Source organism: Gouania willdenowi, chromosome 5 (genome assembly GCF_900634775.1).
Source record: "Gouania willdenowi chromosome 5, fGouWil2.1, whole genome shotgun sequence".
In the NCBI taxonomy this organism is placed as follows: domain Eukaryota; kingdom Metazoa; phylum Chordata; class Actinopteri; order Blenniiformes; family Gobiesocidae; genus Gouania; species Gouania willdenowi.
Window position 1 is genome coordinate 14,863,815 of NC_041048.1, and position 17,264 is coordinate 14,881,078.

The 17,264-nt window shown below is 39.4% G+C and overlaps 1 protein-coding gene across 2 annotated transcripts in view; it reads left to right on the forward strand.

Annotated features, from left to right (window-relative positions):
• The first annotated feature begins 701 nt into the window (after nucleotides 1-701).
• kaznb (kazrin, periplakin interacting protein b) overlaps nucleotides 702-17,264 on the forward strand; it is a 108,160-nt gene continuing 91,597 nt past the window's right edge. The window contains exon 1 of one of the 2 annotated variants that reach the window (XM_028446419.1): nucleotides 702-1,113. In XM_028446419.1, the coding sequence (XP_028302220.1) occupies nucleotides 1,038-1,113 (76 nt within the window). In that variant the 5' untranslated portion in view covers nucleotides 702-1,037. The remainder of the gene's footprint in view (nucleotides 1,114-17,264) is intronic. The other variant, XM_028446420.1, reaches the window with a different exon arrangement.

Consider the following 17,264-nt stretch of genomic DNA (forward strand, 5'->3'; position numbering starts at 1 on the left):
ACGTGTGGATCCCGTGGTGTCCAGTAAATGTATTTTTAACTGCAGCATCTTCTCTGCGTTGTCTGAACACCAGTGTTTGGCTCTATAACTTTAATCTTCCCCTGCTTCATCACAGCTGTTAGAAAACTGCTCAGATTTTATTAAAATCACACGAATGCAGAATTTTGCTTCATACTCAGCAGTTTTATTCTTTTTTCTTGTGATCCATTTTTAAGATGAAGCCTCTGGAAACTACCAGCTGCAGCAGCGCTATACTTTTCACATTCTATAAAGCCTCCTCTACTTCTACCCTTTTTTTTTTTTTTTTAACCCCCCCTCCTTCAAAGCAGTGTGGAAAGATGAAGCACGGTGGAGTTTGCGTGAATCTGCTTCTCAGCAGTCGGGCCGAGCTTTGAGATCGATGGAGGGGATTTGCATGGGTTGGGCTGGAGTGAGCGAGAGATGTGAGAGCAGAGAAACTACACTGCTGATGCTCAGCGTGTGAGAGGAGGAGGTGGAAGGAGCAAAGAAGAAGAGACATAATACAACAGTGCTGTCCTGTCCCCAGAGGACAGGAAGAGGACAGTGAGGATTGACTTCTATACCTTCTTTTAACGCTCTACACTCTTCTCTCTCCTCCTCTCCTTCTCTCTCCGAAGGCTTGAGGAGCTGCAGAGGAGTCGTCAGCGAGATCAGAGCATCATGGCTCTGCTATCAACACTGGCACCGAGAAATGCTCTCACATCCTCTGAGAACTTTCCCTCCTGCTCAGTCTCATACATGCTGATAAGCAGGCGGGTGGGCACCCCCCCCCCCCCAATCATCTGCGTGAGCAGTGAGTGCTGAGGAGCTGCGTTTGGCTTTTCATCAGCTGGACGAGACCAAAACAGACGTCACAGCAGCTTCAACAACTCCGCTCTCTCTCTCTCTCTCTCTCTCTCTCTTACTCTCTCAATCCATTCTCTTCATCTTTCTTCTTCCACCCGTCTCCTGCCGCAGTGTGGCTGACCTTCCTCATCTCTCTCTGCGCTCCCTCAGCCGGTGCCAGTGGGACAATCATGGAGGACACCCTCACCTGCAGCCACGCCACCTTCTCCCAGGTGTTTGGACGCCAGGGGCAGCTCCTGCAAGCAAGTGAGTCGCTTCCCTCCATCCCTCCTCCAGTCTGTCTGCTCATTTAATACAGAGCTGCATGTTCCACATGTCAGCGTAACTGATCTCCACCCTCAGCATCAGCATCCCATCCAACACTCTAACCTCCGCTCCTGTTGTGCTTTAATGGAGCTGAAGGTGTTTCAGTAAAATGTTAGTTTTTCTGCTAAAAGAGGAAATCAGCAGGAAAAGAGTCACTTTAGTTACTGAGGATGTCAAGTGTTGGTATTATGTGCTGCTAATGCAACGAACAAAAAGTGCTTCAGTGCTCCCTATAGTCCTAATCATCCGTTGGATGCTGATGTTAGCATTTGAGGGAAGTTCCCACAGAGCGATTTGGATTATTCTGTTTGCGTATTTGAAGGAGGTTACAAAGAACTGTGGCTCATTTATGCTTGAAGTTCTGTTAGAATGTGTTGTATCTTTTTATAGGAAGTTGGGTTTCACTTGATTCACTGATTTTTTTTTTAATTTTTTTTTTCCTCTACAGTCTTCAACTAATTTTAATCTAAATCCTAATAATGACCCCTGAGAGACTTGGTAAACAAACTCCTGTAGAAACGTTTCAGCTATTTAATTCAATTGGTGACATTGTGACTATTATGCACTTTAAATATATCATCATTTATAGCATTTATAACAAAGGCAGCTGTAGGATGCTGACCAAGTGTCACTTTATTCATCACTAGTCTGGTGTCCTTAAACCCCCTCAGTGATCCTGATCATTCACACTTTAAAGCCATGGAAGAATTTTCTAATTCCATTAATAATGATGCAGTAGGAGTTGGGGTGGTGGCATTGATTTCTGGGCCTTGTTCAAGTGTGTGTGGGAGGGTGCCGCTTCTCGGTCTAGGGTCTCTGGGGCGTCTGGGGGTGTGGTTCGACCCTCGGGGTGGTGGCCTCTTGCTGTTCACAGTCGCCATCATTATACTTAATGCGGATTTTGCGTCACCTTCTTCAATCTCTCCACATTTGTCACCAGACTGGTTGAGTAGATTTCACCCCACAGTGCAACATGCACAATAGTAGCATCACATTATACTTTTAGTACAACCACAATAAGCTTAGTTTCCATCACTCCTTCTAATGTCCCACCCTAAGTTCCTCTTCCCTGTTCCTTTTTCCCTCACCAAGGTGTAACACTTGCAATAATAAAACATACATATCTGTCGCAAAAAGATTGCACTACATGTAATGTTTACTTTCGATAGCATAGGCAGACAAGAAAAACTTTAAAAAAATAAATGAATAAAGATCTCTAAATTACAAACTGAGATATGTATTCATGAATTTTCACCAATGATGGACAGATTTTTTCATTTTTGAAACAGACCCAGAATCAGTTTTATTGATACTGATCCTCCCCTTTAAACTTTAATGGAATCTTCCATGGCCTCAGGTCTGTTTTTTGTTAAGATATTTGTCAAAATCTGTTTAGTACTTTTGATGTAATCCTGGTAAAAGACAAAAAGAAATGAACAACTGCCAGTGAATATATTACCTTACCTCCTTGGCCGAGGTAATCTCAAGGTTCAAGGTTATGTGTTTCCCCCCGAGTGGCAAATTGATTTACAACCAGCAGGACTGACAAATCCCATACAGCATACATTTTTGTATGTGTTGGTTCTCCAACATCAGCACCAGCATTAACTCCGCCCACTGAGGATGATTTGGGTTGGCAGCAGTCCACCCTGTGTACTTTACAGTGATCAGTTGTTGTACATGTGATGGGGGTTGTTATTGGGTATACTTGCTACTTTGGACACTTGTTACTGAATGCCAGCAGAATAAAGAAAATGTCAATAAGGTGAAAAAAACAATAAATGCAACATTTTCATAAAAGTGGGGCCATAAAAATTCCTCGACATTTGAAGTCCTGCAGCACATCAATGACCTGGTAGTCCATAGTCACAGGAAGTCCATCACTCAGTGTGTTTACATGCTCACAGCTATCGAGCTATGCTCACAAATCGATTAAGTACCTCTTGTCTTGTCTTAGTTTATGTGCAGGAGAGAAAACCCAACTGTTGACAAACTAAATCCTTTACACAACACTGCATTATGACGTAGTTCTGCGTGAACCAAAGCGCAGGATAACAACAGATCTAAGTCTTTTTTAGTGAAATAGTTTTACTTGTTTGTCCATAAGTGCATCTTCTGCTTCTCACCCGCCAGTTACTCACGTGGTGGTAACCTGTTTATATCCTTTTAAAACTACAGTTACTATTGGATTAAGCCATTTATTTGATTTAGTAATGTAACACCACTGTGTGATTTTAAAGTTGCTGGAGGTAACAGATATTAAGTAACACATTTACCATTTTAACTAACAGACCTCACAGATCAATAAATAAAGAAATTGGGATAATTCACTTCTAAACAAATGACGAAGGTTAAAGTAGTCTGCAAGATTGTTTTTGACTCCATCACGTGACTTGAATTCTGGAAAAGTTCTGTGCAAAGCATTGTGGGATTGGGAATCCTGTAGATGAAAAGTTTCTTTAACTACATTTTTTTAAATCTTTATTTTTACTGTGTTTTTAGTTTTTCTTCACCAAACAATGTGATGTTTTGTTTATCATGTTCTCTGTGACAATACATTTCTGCTGTATCCATCAACACCTGCCATTTTTTTGTCACAACTTTCAATCTGTGAAAGCACCAGATGTTTTGGGGCACATTGGCATCAGTAGTGGATGAAATAAAAGTAGAGTTTTAAAAATTGCTAGTTATCGGCCCCAGCAGTTTTAAATTTGGCATCTGTCCTTGTTTATAACACAAACAACAGTGGGCAGAGGATGCAGCCCTGAGGTGATCAAGTAAAGAAAATAACTACAACTGATAAAAAATGAAAGCCTAAACTTTTGCGATGTAATAGGTACAAAAATAATCCATCATCCTGGAAATCAGGCCAGAATTCTGTGAGAGTTCTTTGGTTAAATACATGTAATTACCATTTAGTGAAGTGGGACGTTATCAAAGGAACTCTTTCAGCCTCACGTCTAAGTAACTGACAGCTGAATTTGTGAAGATTTTCCAGCACGTCATCACATTTTTCACAACCCTGAGAGTGCTGCAAATAAAGCACACTCCAGTGATATCTTATTATGTAATGCACATGATCAGAACATATATTAGCATAAAGGTGAGAAAGAAAATCACACTGACAAATGTGAAAAATGAAAGTGTCCTGCCTCGTCTGTAGAGGACTTTCTTCTGTATAGAGCTTTGCTGTGAGAACTTAGTCTGTTCCTTTGATGCCTCGGCTGATGTAAATGACACATCACACACCGTGTTTGGAAGGATAATCAGGAAAAACCTGAGGGGATTTTGAAATAAACCTGTTTTTAGATTGGATCTATGCAAGGACCTTTTCATCACTTTTTTCAGTATATGCGTTATGTTTCTTTTCATTATCACCTGAGGAGAGAAGTATCTGATTGGTGATTCAAATCCAGATGGGTTTTTGGCAGACTGCACATTGGGGATCCAGTAATGGAAATGAATCATTCCTTCTACAGTTTAGTTTCAAACATGCATCTTAACATGTGTGCAGGAAGATATTATCTGCTGGATTTACACACAAGTGAAATATTGTTATAGTTAATGTTTACCTTTGTTTTGACATATTAGTTGGATTTGTACTGCGTTAAGATCGTATGTTACTGTTGAAGAGTGGCAGCGCTCTGATCAATATTCAGGCAGATAGAATAGTGTAGGTTGTGGAAAGAGCATAAACGGAGTGCTGCAGATCTGTAGTGTCTCATTTCTGTTCACACAAGTGTCTGTATCTCACAATTTATGTGTGTAAAGAAAACCCTACAAAAGCTTTCGACTTGAATAGAAATATGCACCGATGGTTGGCCATGAAATGTGCACCAGGCTCAAGTGTATCATGAAGGCACTGTGATATTAAAAAGCGATGCGGGAGATGTGTTGAAGCTAAGTAGTTGCTAAGCAAGTTCAAAATTCACTATGTTAAGTATTCAAATGTCTAAAGCGTTCATGGTAAACCAGTTCAACCATATAAGAATACAGTAACTATAGTGTAAAAATATACATTATAAACTCCTCAGTTGGTGATAGGCACACGTTTATATTGTCCCTGGATTCAATCTCAGGAGAACGTAATGTTTGACTCTGGTGTTGATTATTAAATACAATTTATTAGAATTTAACACATTTAGTTTTTAATATTAGTGCACGCTTTGGAGTGTCATCCTATGAGCAGAGATGGAACTCGTCTACTTTTACTAACTGCATAGTTGTCACATACCTGTATTGTGTATATTTTACGAGGAAGTAATTTTATTCACAAGTGAGTATTTTGATTACAGAATAGATGTTGTTGTAGTTTGTCCTTTCACTACATTTCTATTCCGGATTACATTTTTTGCATCATCTCAATATTTTTTCATTTTAGGCGACTCACCATTTACTCTTCAAACAGTCCTTTGGTTCTACCAATGTAGACGAGCTGCAGCAAACATTTATTAATAGAGAATTATTTATGCAGCATGATATTTGTTGAATATGAAGAAAAACACTGTATAATAGTAAATTAGATTAGCTTTATTATCACTGCATAGTAAAAAATACAATGAAATTCCCTCTGGCAGTCTCTCATGTAGCAGCAAAGTGTTAATAAATAACTACCAGAACTTAAAAGTATTTATCATCAAGATCAAAAGCAGAATTTCACTTCTTTTCAGGTGGAACTTATAAGAAATATTATATATTCTTTTTTTTTTTTTTTTTTTAAGTCTTTTTCCATTATGTCTTTTTTTTGTGTGACTGCTACTGCCTCAACATTTTGAGCCCTGCTGTCCAAAAGGATTTTATGCACATGTCATTATATTACGAAATGTGCATTTTCACTTGGTTCAAAGATATTTTAGACAATATTTCGTCCTAGTTAAACCTTCATTGCATTTCTACTCACTTTTTACACTTACATGAGTACCTTAAATCTATTGAGACAGTAATGTTATGATATTTAACTGATGGTAATTTGAGATGTTGATCGAACAGCTTTGTCTGTCCGTCTGCAGAAAAGTGTGTATCTTTTAATCTGTAGCCATTTGTTAAGCAAAACTGTAGCTGTCTGTGATTTTGCTATTACAACATTTTTCCACGTGCTGTTCCAAACTTAGTAAATGCCAAGTTGCCTCAGAAAAGGAAATGAATTATTCAACACATGTCTAAGCCTCCGCATCCTCTTAATTTTGCTAACATTTTGTCCCACTTTTTGCCTTCAAACTCGAGTAGTAACAAAATGTTTCAGAGCAGCTTTTACTGAGCCTGCAGAAATCTTTGCAAGCTCAGGCTCGTCACTTTTTTCCAAGAACTCCCTCACACACACACACACACACACACATGCACACACACACACACGCACACACACACACACACACACACACACACACACACACAGAGAGAGGTTTCAGTCACCTTTCTGCTCCACTGGGCCAAAGTGATGTGAGGACATTGTTAGGAAGTGGTGAGGTCCACAGGGTAGATTTGCAGAGGAACAGAGCCCGCTGATGGAGGTCAAGGTGTTGGCTCCTGGCCAATGTTTCCAACCACATTGGCGTTTCTGCTCCCTGATGCTCCATCCTGATTGGAATTGAAACATTACTTAGAGCAAGAAAATCTTCTTTACCTTGTTTGATTGTATTTTTCTGCTGCACCGAAGGTTAGATGCACAGGAAACATGCAAATATTGAATGTTAATAACAACATAATGAGAAGTGACATCATACAGCATTAGTTAATCAAAGTTTCTTATTTCATTGAATGAATGTATACTGGAAAGCAAGAATGACCTGGCCCTCAGGGTTTGACCGGGGACCTTTCTTTGTAGAGTTTGTATGTTCTCCCCATGTTTGTGTTTTTTTTTTTTTTTTCTTTTTAAATCCCACATTTCAAAATCAAACTTCATTTATAGAGTACATTTCATGCATGGGGTAACACAATGTGTTTTATAATCAACAGCAAGTTATCAATACGATCAATTAAATTATAAAGAAAATGTACAGATTCTGAGCAGGGGTCCTGTGCACCAAAGTTATCCACATAAAATAGATCACACAACATGCACATAAACATACTGAAAGCAGGCAACAACATCTAACCATAAAATGGAGTTAAACATTTTCATCAGTGACATATGCTGGTTGTTCAGTTTAAGAAACAAAATAGTAACTTGCCATATGGCAAGTAGCTTGAATTCCCGACGTTCCTTACAGAATAAGTGATCTTTGAAAGGTTATGTAGAGCATTGCAGTATTTTTGAGATGTGTCTTCTACAAGCTGTCTTCAACTCTTCCACCCAGAATGCTCCTATTTATGGTATTAGTATAACTTTTTCTGCAAGCTTTCTCAAAAGCACTAAAGAAACACACTTCCCAGAGTAAAAAGAATGACTTCATTGCTCCATAAAGTTCTGAGTGAGCAGAACTGTCAATTTGCAGCCTTAGACCATTTAGAAATGTTACAAAAATCTCCCCCTCAAAAAAACCTTTTATTTATTATATTTATTAGAAATCATAGTGTGAAAGTTTAAGACTTTTGTTTGGCACACAGAACCAAGTGGCAGCTGAGATGTCTGTTTTTTTCCTATGGATTTATTTTTAAGCCTCTCAAGTCTTTAGGGATTAAATGTTTCTTCATTAGCATTTGTTCCTCCAGAATGATCAATAAACTGATGAGACTTCAGTTTGTAGAGACCACAGAGTTTGCCTTAATCCTTAATGTGTCTGTACGTAATGTGACAGATCAGTGGAGTGACTCAAACACAAGCGAAAGTAGCAGTTTTTCATTATTAAATACCCAGAACACTCAAAAAAAAAAAGAAAAAGAAAAAGACATTTCATTTTTTTAAACTTCATCTTTGTGTTGTCTGTTATGGGGATGGATATTTTCATCCATTTGATTAGTTGTGCCTTTTTTTCACTTTACAAGTTGGCTCAAATGTTTGGAAGGAATGACATTTAATGTACTGGTATTTATCTCCATCTTTATCTTGAAATTTTGGGGTCTTAGGAGCAAATTTCCAAGTTGAAGTTACGCAAGGATGTGAGATATGCTGGCAAAAAAAAAAAATATATATATATATATATATATATATATATATATATATATATATATATATATATATATATATATATATATATATATATATCAGATGTTAGTTATACACAGTGGGATTTATTTGATGAGTTAAATGGAGGCATACAATAGTTCATGTAACAATAGATTGGTTGCACTTTTTCTGGATGGAGTTCAGGTTAGTGCAGAAGTGGTGGAGATTGCCCTTTTTAAATGAGCAATTTGCTCATTCAATGTGGAGAGGTGAGTGCACAGAAGCACACAATGACATTTGAGGAAATTAAATTGGAGGCAGTCTGTTGCACAAACATTTAATAATGTAGAAAACTAAATAAACAAATGCAACCTTAAAAGCTAATGATACTTCCCTTCCCTAATGTAATGTTGCTGCTGCGTCAGGTCCTGTAAGTTTGCTTTGATCAGCCCATGAAAAATAGTCAGATTTGGACAGAAATCGTCCTACACAAGAGTTTGACGGTCAAAACATGGAGAGAAAGACGCATGAGCTCCAGTGAGCTCCAGTGAGCTGAAGCGACATCCATGGAGGTCCGCGCACGGCAACCCTCTGACTCTGCACCACAGCGGACTCACACGTACCGGACTCCACGAGCTTCAGGCTGTTCTCTCCCTCACACACACTTTACTCACATTTTTAATTTCTCATTCAGTGGATGTTAATATTGACTATTGTTTTACTTGAATTATATTCTTATACTAGAAAGGTTAACTGGAGCCTTTTTTCATCTCCGCTGTGTTTTGTGTAAACATTCACCTCAGCGGATCTCTGTGTGTGTTTGTACCTGCTTGTCAGTCGTACTATTTTCCTGTGCTAAGACAATCACAGCGAACGGTTCCAGATTTGATGAATTGCATTGCGCTCACTGCATTAATTTATTTGCATGTCTACCTTCCATTTTTTTGCTCCCCTTGTGAGCTCCACCTACTATACATATTCATTAGAGGGAAACGCGCTAAATAGATTGAGGGCGCATTGCAATGTGCAGCAGCGGCGCCCTCCTGATTCCCTACGGTTTGTACGGCTTATTAGCGTGTGGAGTGACGTCTGCACACATTTTAATACCCCTAAACCTTGAGTGAATCTGCCACTCAGTGCATTTACATAGACATGGTTATCAAGCTGAGCTCACAAGTTGAATAAAGACCTTTGGTCTTTGAGTTTACGTGCAGAGGAAAAGTTTCAAAGGTGGCGCTAATTGTCCGTTACAAAATGATCCGTATTGACATATTTCAAGTTGACCCAAAGAGGAAGATAACCCTCGCACATCCATGTATTTTATCTCTTATAGCTGTTAGCAGCATGAAATTAGTTTCCCATCCACAATAAGCGTTTTCTTCTTCTTTTGCAATATCCTCCTCTTTCTGGAAGATGGTCGTGCGATAGAAAGTGGTTCATGCACAGAGTGTTATGTATGAGCTGGCATGCCCATAAGCACTATTAGCTTGATTGTCCATCTGGGTGTGTTAATCGAGCTACAGATTGTCCAATTCCAGCTGAGCTAACACATTTACATGCATTTAAAAATCAAGTTACTATCAGATTAAGCCATTTATTAGGTTTTGTTTTTCAGTCTGCATGTTAACCCACTGAATTTTTTTCGTTGCGTTTGGTTTAATTTCCTTCAACCATCCTGTCCTCTGCTTCTGGAGTCCGTCCATCTGTCAGGAAAACCCAAATATGTCCAAATACAATGAACATGCTTTGTGTGAGCTGTCATCTTATGTATTTTAATGTCTATGTTATAATTTTGTTTGAGAACAAATGTTCCTTGCTGACTTTCTCTCGGTGCTTGTGCCAATGTCAGGAAGTGCCTGAACACCCCTCCTTCCCTACAGGCAAACTAGCAAATGGTAGATGTTAGGCTTTCGTCTTACATTGCATTGTGCATTTGTTCAAATGGGAGCCCAATCACTCTAACATACCCACGTGTGCATCTGCATTAGTGTGTTTCGCTGTGGGGAAAAGGGAAGCTGCTTCATTCAGACACAGTGAGCACAGCTTCCTGTGTGCCATCCACGTCCCTGCTGTTCTTACTGCGTCACTAAAACCTCTGCTGAAGTGCTGACTCGGCGTATTTGCCTCTCTGTGCCCACCAACTACCTCTGGTCCCTTTCCTTCACCTCCTCCTCCTCCTGTCTTTCCTTCCCCCCCTGCTGTGCAGATTCTTTCCTAAAAACCTGCACTCATTTCACAATTCTTTCATAAGTCACTGCAGAAAAAGATGAGCATCGCTGTCTTTAAGTGCAGGAATCATGGGTTCATGTCCCCTTGGTGGCTTCTACAGAAAAAACTGTGTAGATACTGAGTATCTGCAGAAGAACATAAAAAGCAAGGAGCAGTGAAAGTCATAAAGCCCCTAGAAATAATACACACATAAAACCCTACATAACTAACTTTCAAGGTGTGATTTGGGAAGCTGTCACCTTTGTGAACCTGCAGGAAGTAGAAAAGCTGAGGAGAAATGTTAGAGCCATTTTACTCCACGGGACTGTAAATCCATTGCTTTCCCATCGAGCGTTGCTCCTTTACGACCCCCTGCACCAAAGCTCCATGTTGCTGAAGAAAATGTGCTCTGTCTATATAAATATGCATTAGTAGTTAGTGCAGATGCTCTTGTGGTGATGAAATATAGCCCATTCTCCTGCTTCTGGTCCTTCAATTTAACATGCAAGACAACATTAGCATCAGAAGCAGGGAACGAGTAATTGTTGGACTGACCAGAACATTTGAACTATGAATACATTTCATTGGTTCTCTTTAAATATCTTTCATCAGCACGATTTTTGAGTCAGCATAATGAAACTGCATTTTTATCTTTGCTTATATGCATGGTGTTCATTAAAAGTTTAACGGGCAAGGGTTAACATCCTTAAATCAGTTATGTAGGCGTAAATGTAGAATGAGGGAATAAAAAGAGCCGATCTTGAGTCATGTGTTGAGAGCATGAAAAAAGGCGTAATCATCGGAAACAAGAGATTCTGTACAATTACACAAATAATGTGAGGTTTCCTTCTATAAGAAGGGTTTGTCCTTTTGGTGTGGGCGTCTGAGCCTTTTATTTGTCAGTACACCCCTCGATTTCAGTTTGAAAGATTAATAAATAAATTAAATAAAATCATAAAAGTTGCCTCCTCAATGTTAATGGATGGGATGTTGGTCAAACTGCAAAGTTAAAATACTCATCACGTAATTTTTTCCAAACCTAAAGTCTGCTGTGATCATTAGTTATCACCCCACATTGTGTTCAAGTGATCATTTTTCTGTGATGGTTGAAAAACGTCATATATGACGATTATTGACAGCCTTGGATCTTGCGTAGCTCTCTTTGGGGTCTATTCTCCCGTCTGGACTTAAACGCTTTTTTACGTGCCTTAGTTACGCGTTTCTCTCATACACGTATTCTCCGGTCCAGGCTCCTGACACGCCCACCGTGTGTAAGGAGCCAAAAAGCGTGTATGTGTGAATGAAGGCGGGCTGAAGGAAAGGAGGCGGTGATGTCATTTTTTTTTGGGCTTATGTAAATGTCATTGAAATCCGTGAAAATGATAAAGTTCACTTTTGATTTGAAACGCCTTCATTCATAAACAGTATAACAGGTTGATTTGATCAGATCATCGATCAGATTATTGCAGTGTGACTGAGGATCAACCGCACTCTTCTGTCCGAGTTAGATGTTTTTCACTCCATTCTCCTTGACAGACTCTCCTCAATCGGCATCACTCACACCCCCCTCGCTTGGTTCACTTCCTATCTTTCTGGCCGTACACAATTCATCCAACTCAACCCTCACAAGTCCAACACTTTCCCTGTCCCTGCTGGCGTGCCTCAGGGCTCTGTCCTGGGGCCCCTCCTCTTCATCATCCACATTCTCCCACTCGGTCACATCCTCCATAAACACAATATCCATTTCCACTGCTATGCGGATGACAACCAGCTCTACCTCTCTACCAAACCATCTTCTTCTCTTCCTCCTTCCTCCCTTACCCTCTGTTTACAAGACATTAATTCTTGGTTCTCTTCCAACTTCCTTAAACTCAATAGCTCCAAAACAGAAGTCCTTCTTGTAGGCACCTCATCCACTCTCTCAAAATCCAACAGTTTCCATATTTCCTTTAACAACTCTTCTCTCCTTCCTTCCCCTCAGGTTAAGAGTCTGGGTGTCATCCTCGACAGTACACTTTCCTTCTATTCACACATTAACAGCATCACCCGGTCCGCTTATTTCCACCTACGGAACATTTCTCGTCTCCGCCCCTCTCTCACCCCCCACACCACCGCCATCCTTGTCCACAGCCTCGTCACCTCCCGCATTGATTATTGCAATTCACTTCTCTTCGTCCTCCCCAACAAATCCCTCCAGAAACTGCAGCTCCTCCAGAACTCTGCAGCACGAATCATCACACGGACCCCCTCCACTCACCACATCATCCCCGTTCTACAACAACTTCACTGGCTTCCCATAAAACAAAGGATCATCTTCAAAATACTCCTCATCACCTTCAAAGCACTTCATAACCTGGTCCCTCCGTACATATCTGACCTCATCCACATCGCCACCCCTGCCCGCACACTCCGCTCTTCCTCCACTCTCCATCTCTCTGTACCTCCCGCCAAACTCATCACCATGGGGCACAGAGCATTCAGCTACTCTGCCCCCCAGCTCTGGAACTCTCTCCCCCCTGACCTCCGTACCGTAGACTCCCTCCCACTCTTCAAATCAAAACTCAAAACTCACCTCTTCAGACAATGCTACTCCATCTAGACACACATTCACCACACCAATACTGTACTCTGTTTTATTCTGCTGCACTTGTTTTTATTGTGTTTATTTTAATGACTGCCCTGTACAGTGTCCTTGGGTGTTTTGAAAGGCGCTTTTAAAAAAAATGTATTATTATTATGTGCTGGAGATATGAGGAAATAACCCAGAGCGTCCTGCTTTAATACAGAGGATGTTTGCAGTGAAACAGAACTATTGGTTTCCATAATACACAGTTTTAAATATAAATTATTTAAAGCGACCTGAGCTGAGCCTCATTAAAATATGTGTGGGAACAGTTTCTGGTCCATCCTCATCCTCATATGACAGCTTGTTTCACTCTGTAGTGGATCAAACTGTGACTTTACGTTAGACATAGTTTGAAAATAGTTGAATGACTGTGACCAACGTGGACAGAAGTCTGCATCTGTCAGAGTTTTAATTAATCGTGCTGCTGAGTCAGTGTGGCTTCAAATGTAACTATGTCCATATTTCTAGTGCAATATAATGTTTCACCTTATCGGGGCGCTGCGCATATTCCAGTGTTAGAAGCCCGTAAGAGGAAAAGGACCTGCGCACACCGGTGAAGTAGTCGGAGAGAAAAGAACACAGCCAAAAACAGCGCAGCTGTGCTGCTTTTTGGACTTATGCGCATGGGAGAATAGAGCACTTTGTACCATAAGCAGTTAAATTGTGAAGGAAAGCTTAGAAGTCATGAAATTTTTATGTTCAGTTTTTTGTCTTTTTTAAGCTGCTAGTACTAGTACTAACCTCTATGATCTGATCATCTGAACACGTCATCGGTAGAATTTCCAGTGGGAAAGATACTTAAGTTCTTAGTAGCTGGGCTGCGTAACTCATCAGTGCACTACATGATAGTTTTTTTTAGTTTTTTTTAAATGAGTAAAAAAAAAATTTACATTTTTGTTTAAACAGTTCTACTCTTTTTCAAATCTCATAAAAATAACAAAATGTTAAGTCACTTATAGAACATTAATAAAGAAAAAAACTTTTCTTATTTTTCTTGCTCAAGGTTCAGCAAGGCCATTCTAGTGCCCCCCCCCCCCCTTCCCACCCCCAGCCCCCCTGTAATGATGTCACACCCCCCCCCCAATTTGGGAACCACTGACTTAGACAATGATGATGATGCAGTGCAGATAAGCTCCAGCTCTGTCCACAGTGGACGAGCAGCACTAAAGTAACTCTTCTCTCTTCCTCACAGTTATGGTGTCATGTAATTCCAAACAGTCCCCAGACACTGACATGTTCTTGAAGCGATGTCTTTAGCATCATTAAACGGTGCTCAGCTCTCTGCACTCACGAGTCACAGCCACGTGAATATGGAGAGTGAATGTTCTTTGAAGAGGCGGCTATGAGAGGGAAGCGAAGAAGCCAATGAAATGCTGTTGCAACAGTTACGCAGCAATGCACAAATGTCTGACTGGATTTTTGTGTTCAGGTGATGTCTTTGAACTTTACAGGGTTGTTCACCTGCACATAAAACACGTCTGGGTAAGATTTAGCACTAGAACTCACTGTGGTTTAATACCTGTTGGCAAGCTGTTCTGATGTTGAATTTAGACTATGGCTACAATGATGGTTCTTAGCTGTCAGCTAATCTTTAGGTATTCAATCCCCATCTGCCTTGATTTAAACTATGAGAGTTACCTCATTTTAGTGCAGTGCTTATTAAGATATGTTTTGACTCCTCTCCGCACAGATGCTAGTATAAGCCTCTGGTTTTTGAGAAGTCACTTATGGCTTGTACAGTTCTGCTCCCTCTAATTGAACAGTGTTCATCCTGATTCCGTGTTCCTTGGTTGCACTTATGCAGGAAGCTTTGTCCAATTCATAGTGATAATATTATGCTTCTCCTTATGGTTTATTGTTAAATACAGTTTGTACCACACAGTTTATCTTATGTCCACCTCAGGATTGGGGTCAATTACTTGTAATTGCATAATTGATAAGTACAATTATGATATAATAATAATTGTAATTGGAAAAATCTGTTGCTATTGTAATCGGAATTGAATTGTTATTGAGTTAAGATAATTGACTTTGACATTTGCAATCTATCTATGCAAGGGATCTCTGTCGGTCTGTGTGTGTTCCTCAAATATCTTTGCGGTTCAGTGACAGACTGACCTGAGAGTTTCAACATGGCTGCTGCTTGGTTCAAGGGTGTGCAACGTCGGATTTGTTTGGATGCTCCATCCCCACGCCCCACCTCCTCAGTGATGATGTTATCAGTCCTAGCTCTACAGTGATTATGTCATCAGAACATTGGTTCTACCTAGCCAATAACTGCATACCGTAGCCACGTGCACGCCAGAGCCAATCACTGGAGAGCCCCACCCATTTTAGAACATTGGAACATTGGTCCTACCTCTACAGTAATGATGTCACCAGTCCAACCTCAACAGTGACTGTTGCGTGCGGAACGTGCGCATGGCTGCTGCTTGGTTCAAGGGGCGTGTGTGACGTCAGATTTCTTTAGACTGCAATGATACCGTTAATAAATTATACATGGACTAAAAAAATTATTCCGATCATTTCTGGTATTTATCACAATAATGATAAACATCACGATAAATAAAAAACTATAAATAAAACTATTCCCAACTTTAAGTGTAAACAGGTTCATTACAAACACAAATACATTTGAATACATCAACACTCGACACATTAAAAAATATTATACATATAATGTATAATAAACAATAGCTGCTGACACAAAGAGCTCATGAGCTGATATTTTATGGAATATATTAGTGTATGTGGGTCACTCTATTAGTGCTATTGTATGTAATTCATTAATTACCTCACTTAAAATTTAATTATTTTCTAAAAAAGCACAAATAACTCCATTAGTGTTTTTACTGCTGCTGAATCTTGTTTCATTTATCTTATGAGTTACATAAAGTTATGATTGATAAATAACTCTCTGATTTCCTATAATTAAACCAGATCAAGCTGATGATTTAATCATTCAGTATGTTTTGTTGTAATAATCTCAATAGTTACATTAGTCTAATGGTACCAGCTTTGTCTTGGAGATGAATAAAGTATCTATCTATCTATCTATCTATCTATCTATCTGTTAACATGTGAAATATCATTTAAAAATAGTGACATTTATGCTAACATTTATTTCACATGTGTGCCATACAAGTGCACACCGTGGAGGCTTCACTGCCGTGAACAGCGCTCCCCTCCAGAGAATAATAAGTCGTTGACAACAAACTTGTGGGCAATTTTGGCCCCTGAAACAAGGTTTTTATTGGCATTCTTGGCTAATTGAGGGACAAATGGCCCGTGGCCCTTGCTAATTTCCGACATGGGCATTTATCGTTTCTATCGTGGGATAACATGGTCTTCCCGGTGAGAATGTTTTTGACGATATATTGTGAACGACAATATATCGTACATTCTTAATAGCAATGCATACGTCCTACAGGCACTGTATTAGTTCAATTTAATGCAAAACTGGAGAACCAAGTCATAGTTCTATGGCTTACATATACGTAGTTAATTATTAAAAATTGTTATATATACATTTTACAAACTTTCATTTCTCTTGAGGATCCTTTTACTATTTAAAATGAATACATCTAGGGCTATACTGACAGAAAAAAGGCTCAGACCAAAAACATTTTGTTTATTTTACAGCTCATTTAATTTATTTATTTATTTTAATTAGGACTTTACATTTAAGACGTGTCAAAACTGACCCATTATCATAACAGAAAGCTAACACGTGGAAGATTATGTTTTATGAGCTTATTTATTAAAGGCTCAGTAATTGTGATTAATTGTAATTGAACTTTTGCAATTTAGAACATAATTGTAATTGACTTTTAGGGGAAAATAATTGTAATTGGAAAAAATGTCAGTCACCATAATTGTAATTGAACATGGATGATTGAAGAGGTAATTACAGTTGAAAAATGTAATTGACCCCACCCCTGGTCCATGCACTAAGGGCCTGGGTAAGGGGTTTCTTTCAACATCAGAAACAAATGATTTCATAACATTTGCACTGTTAGAACCCATCCTAAGCAATATTTTGAGTTTTCCTAAACATGATGAACATCTTAGCTCTTCAAACTTTGAATCAAATGCAATTATGACTTTTGTTTTTTGTCTTTTTCTACAGCGGCTGCTCTCTTGTGTCACTAATGTTGTTTTTCCTCCACCTACACAGCTCGGTGCAAACGGTTGCGTCTGTTCACATTAAAGTGA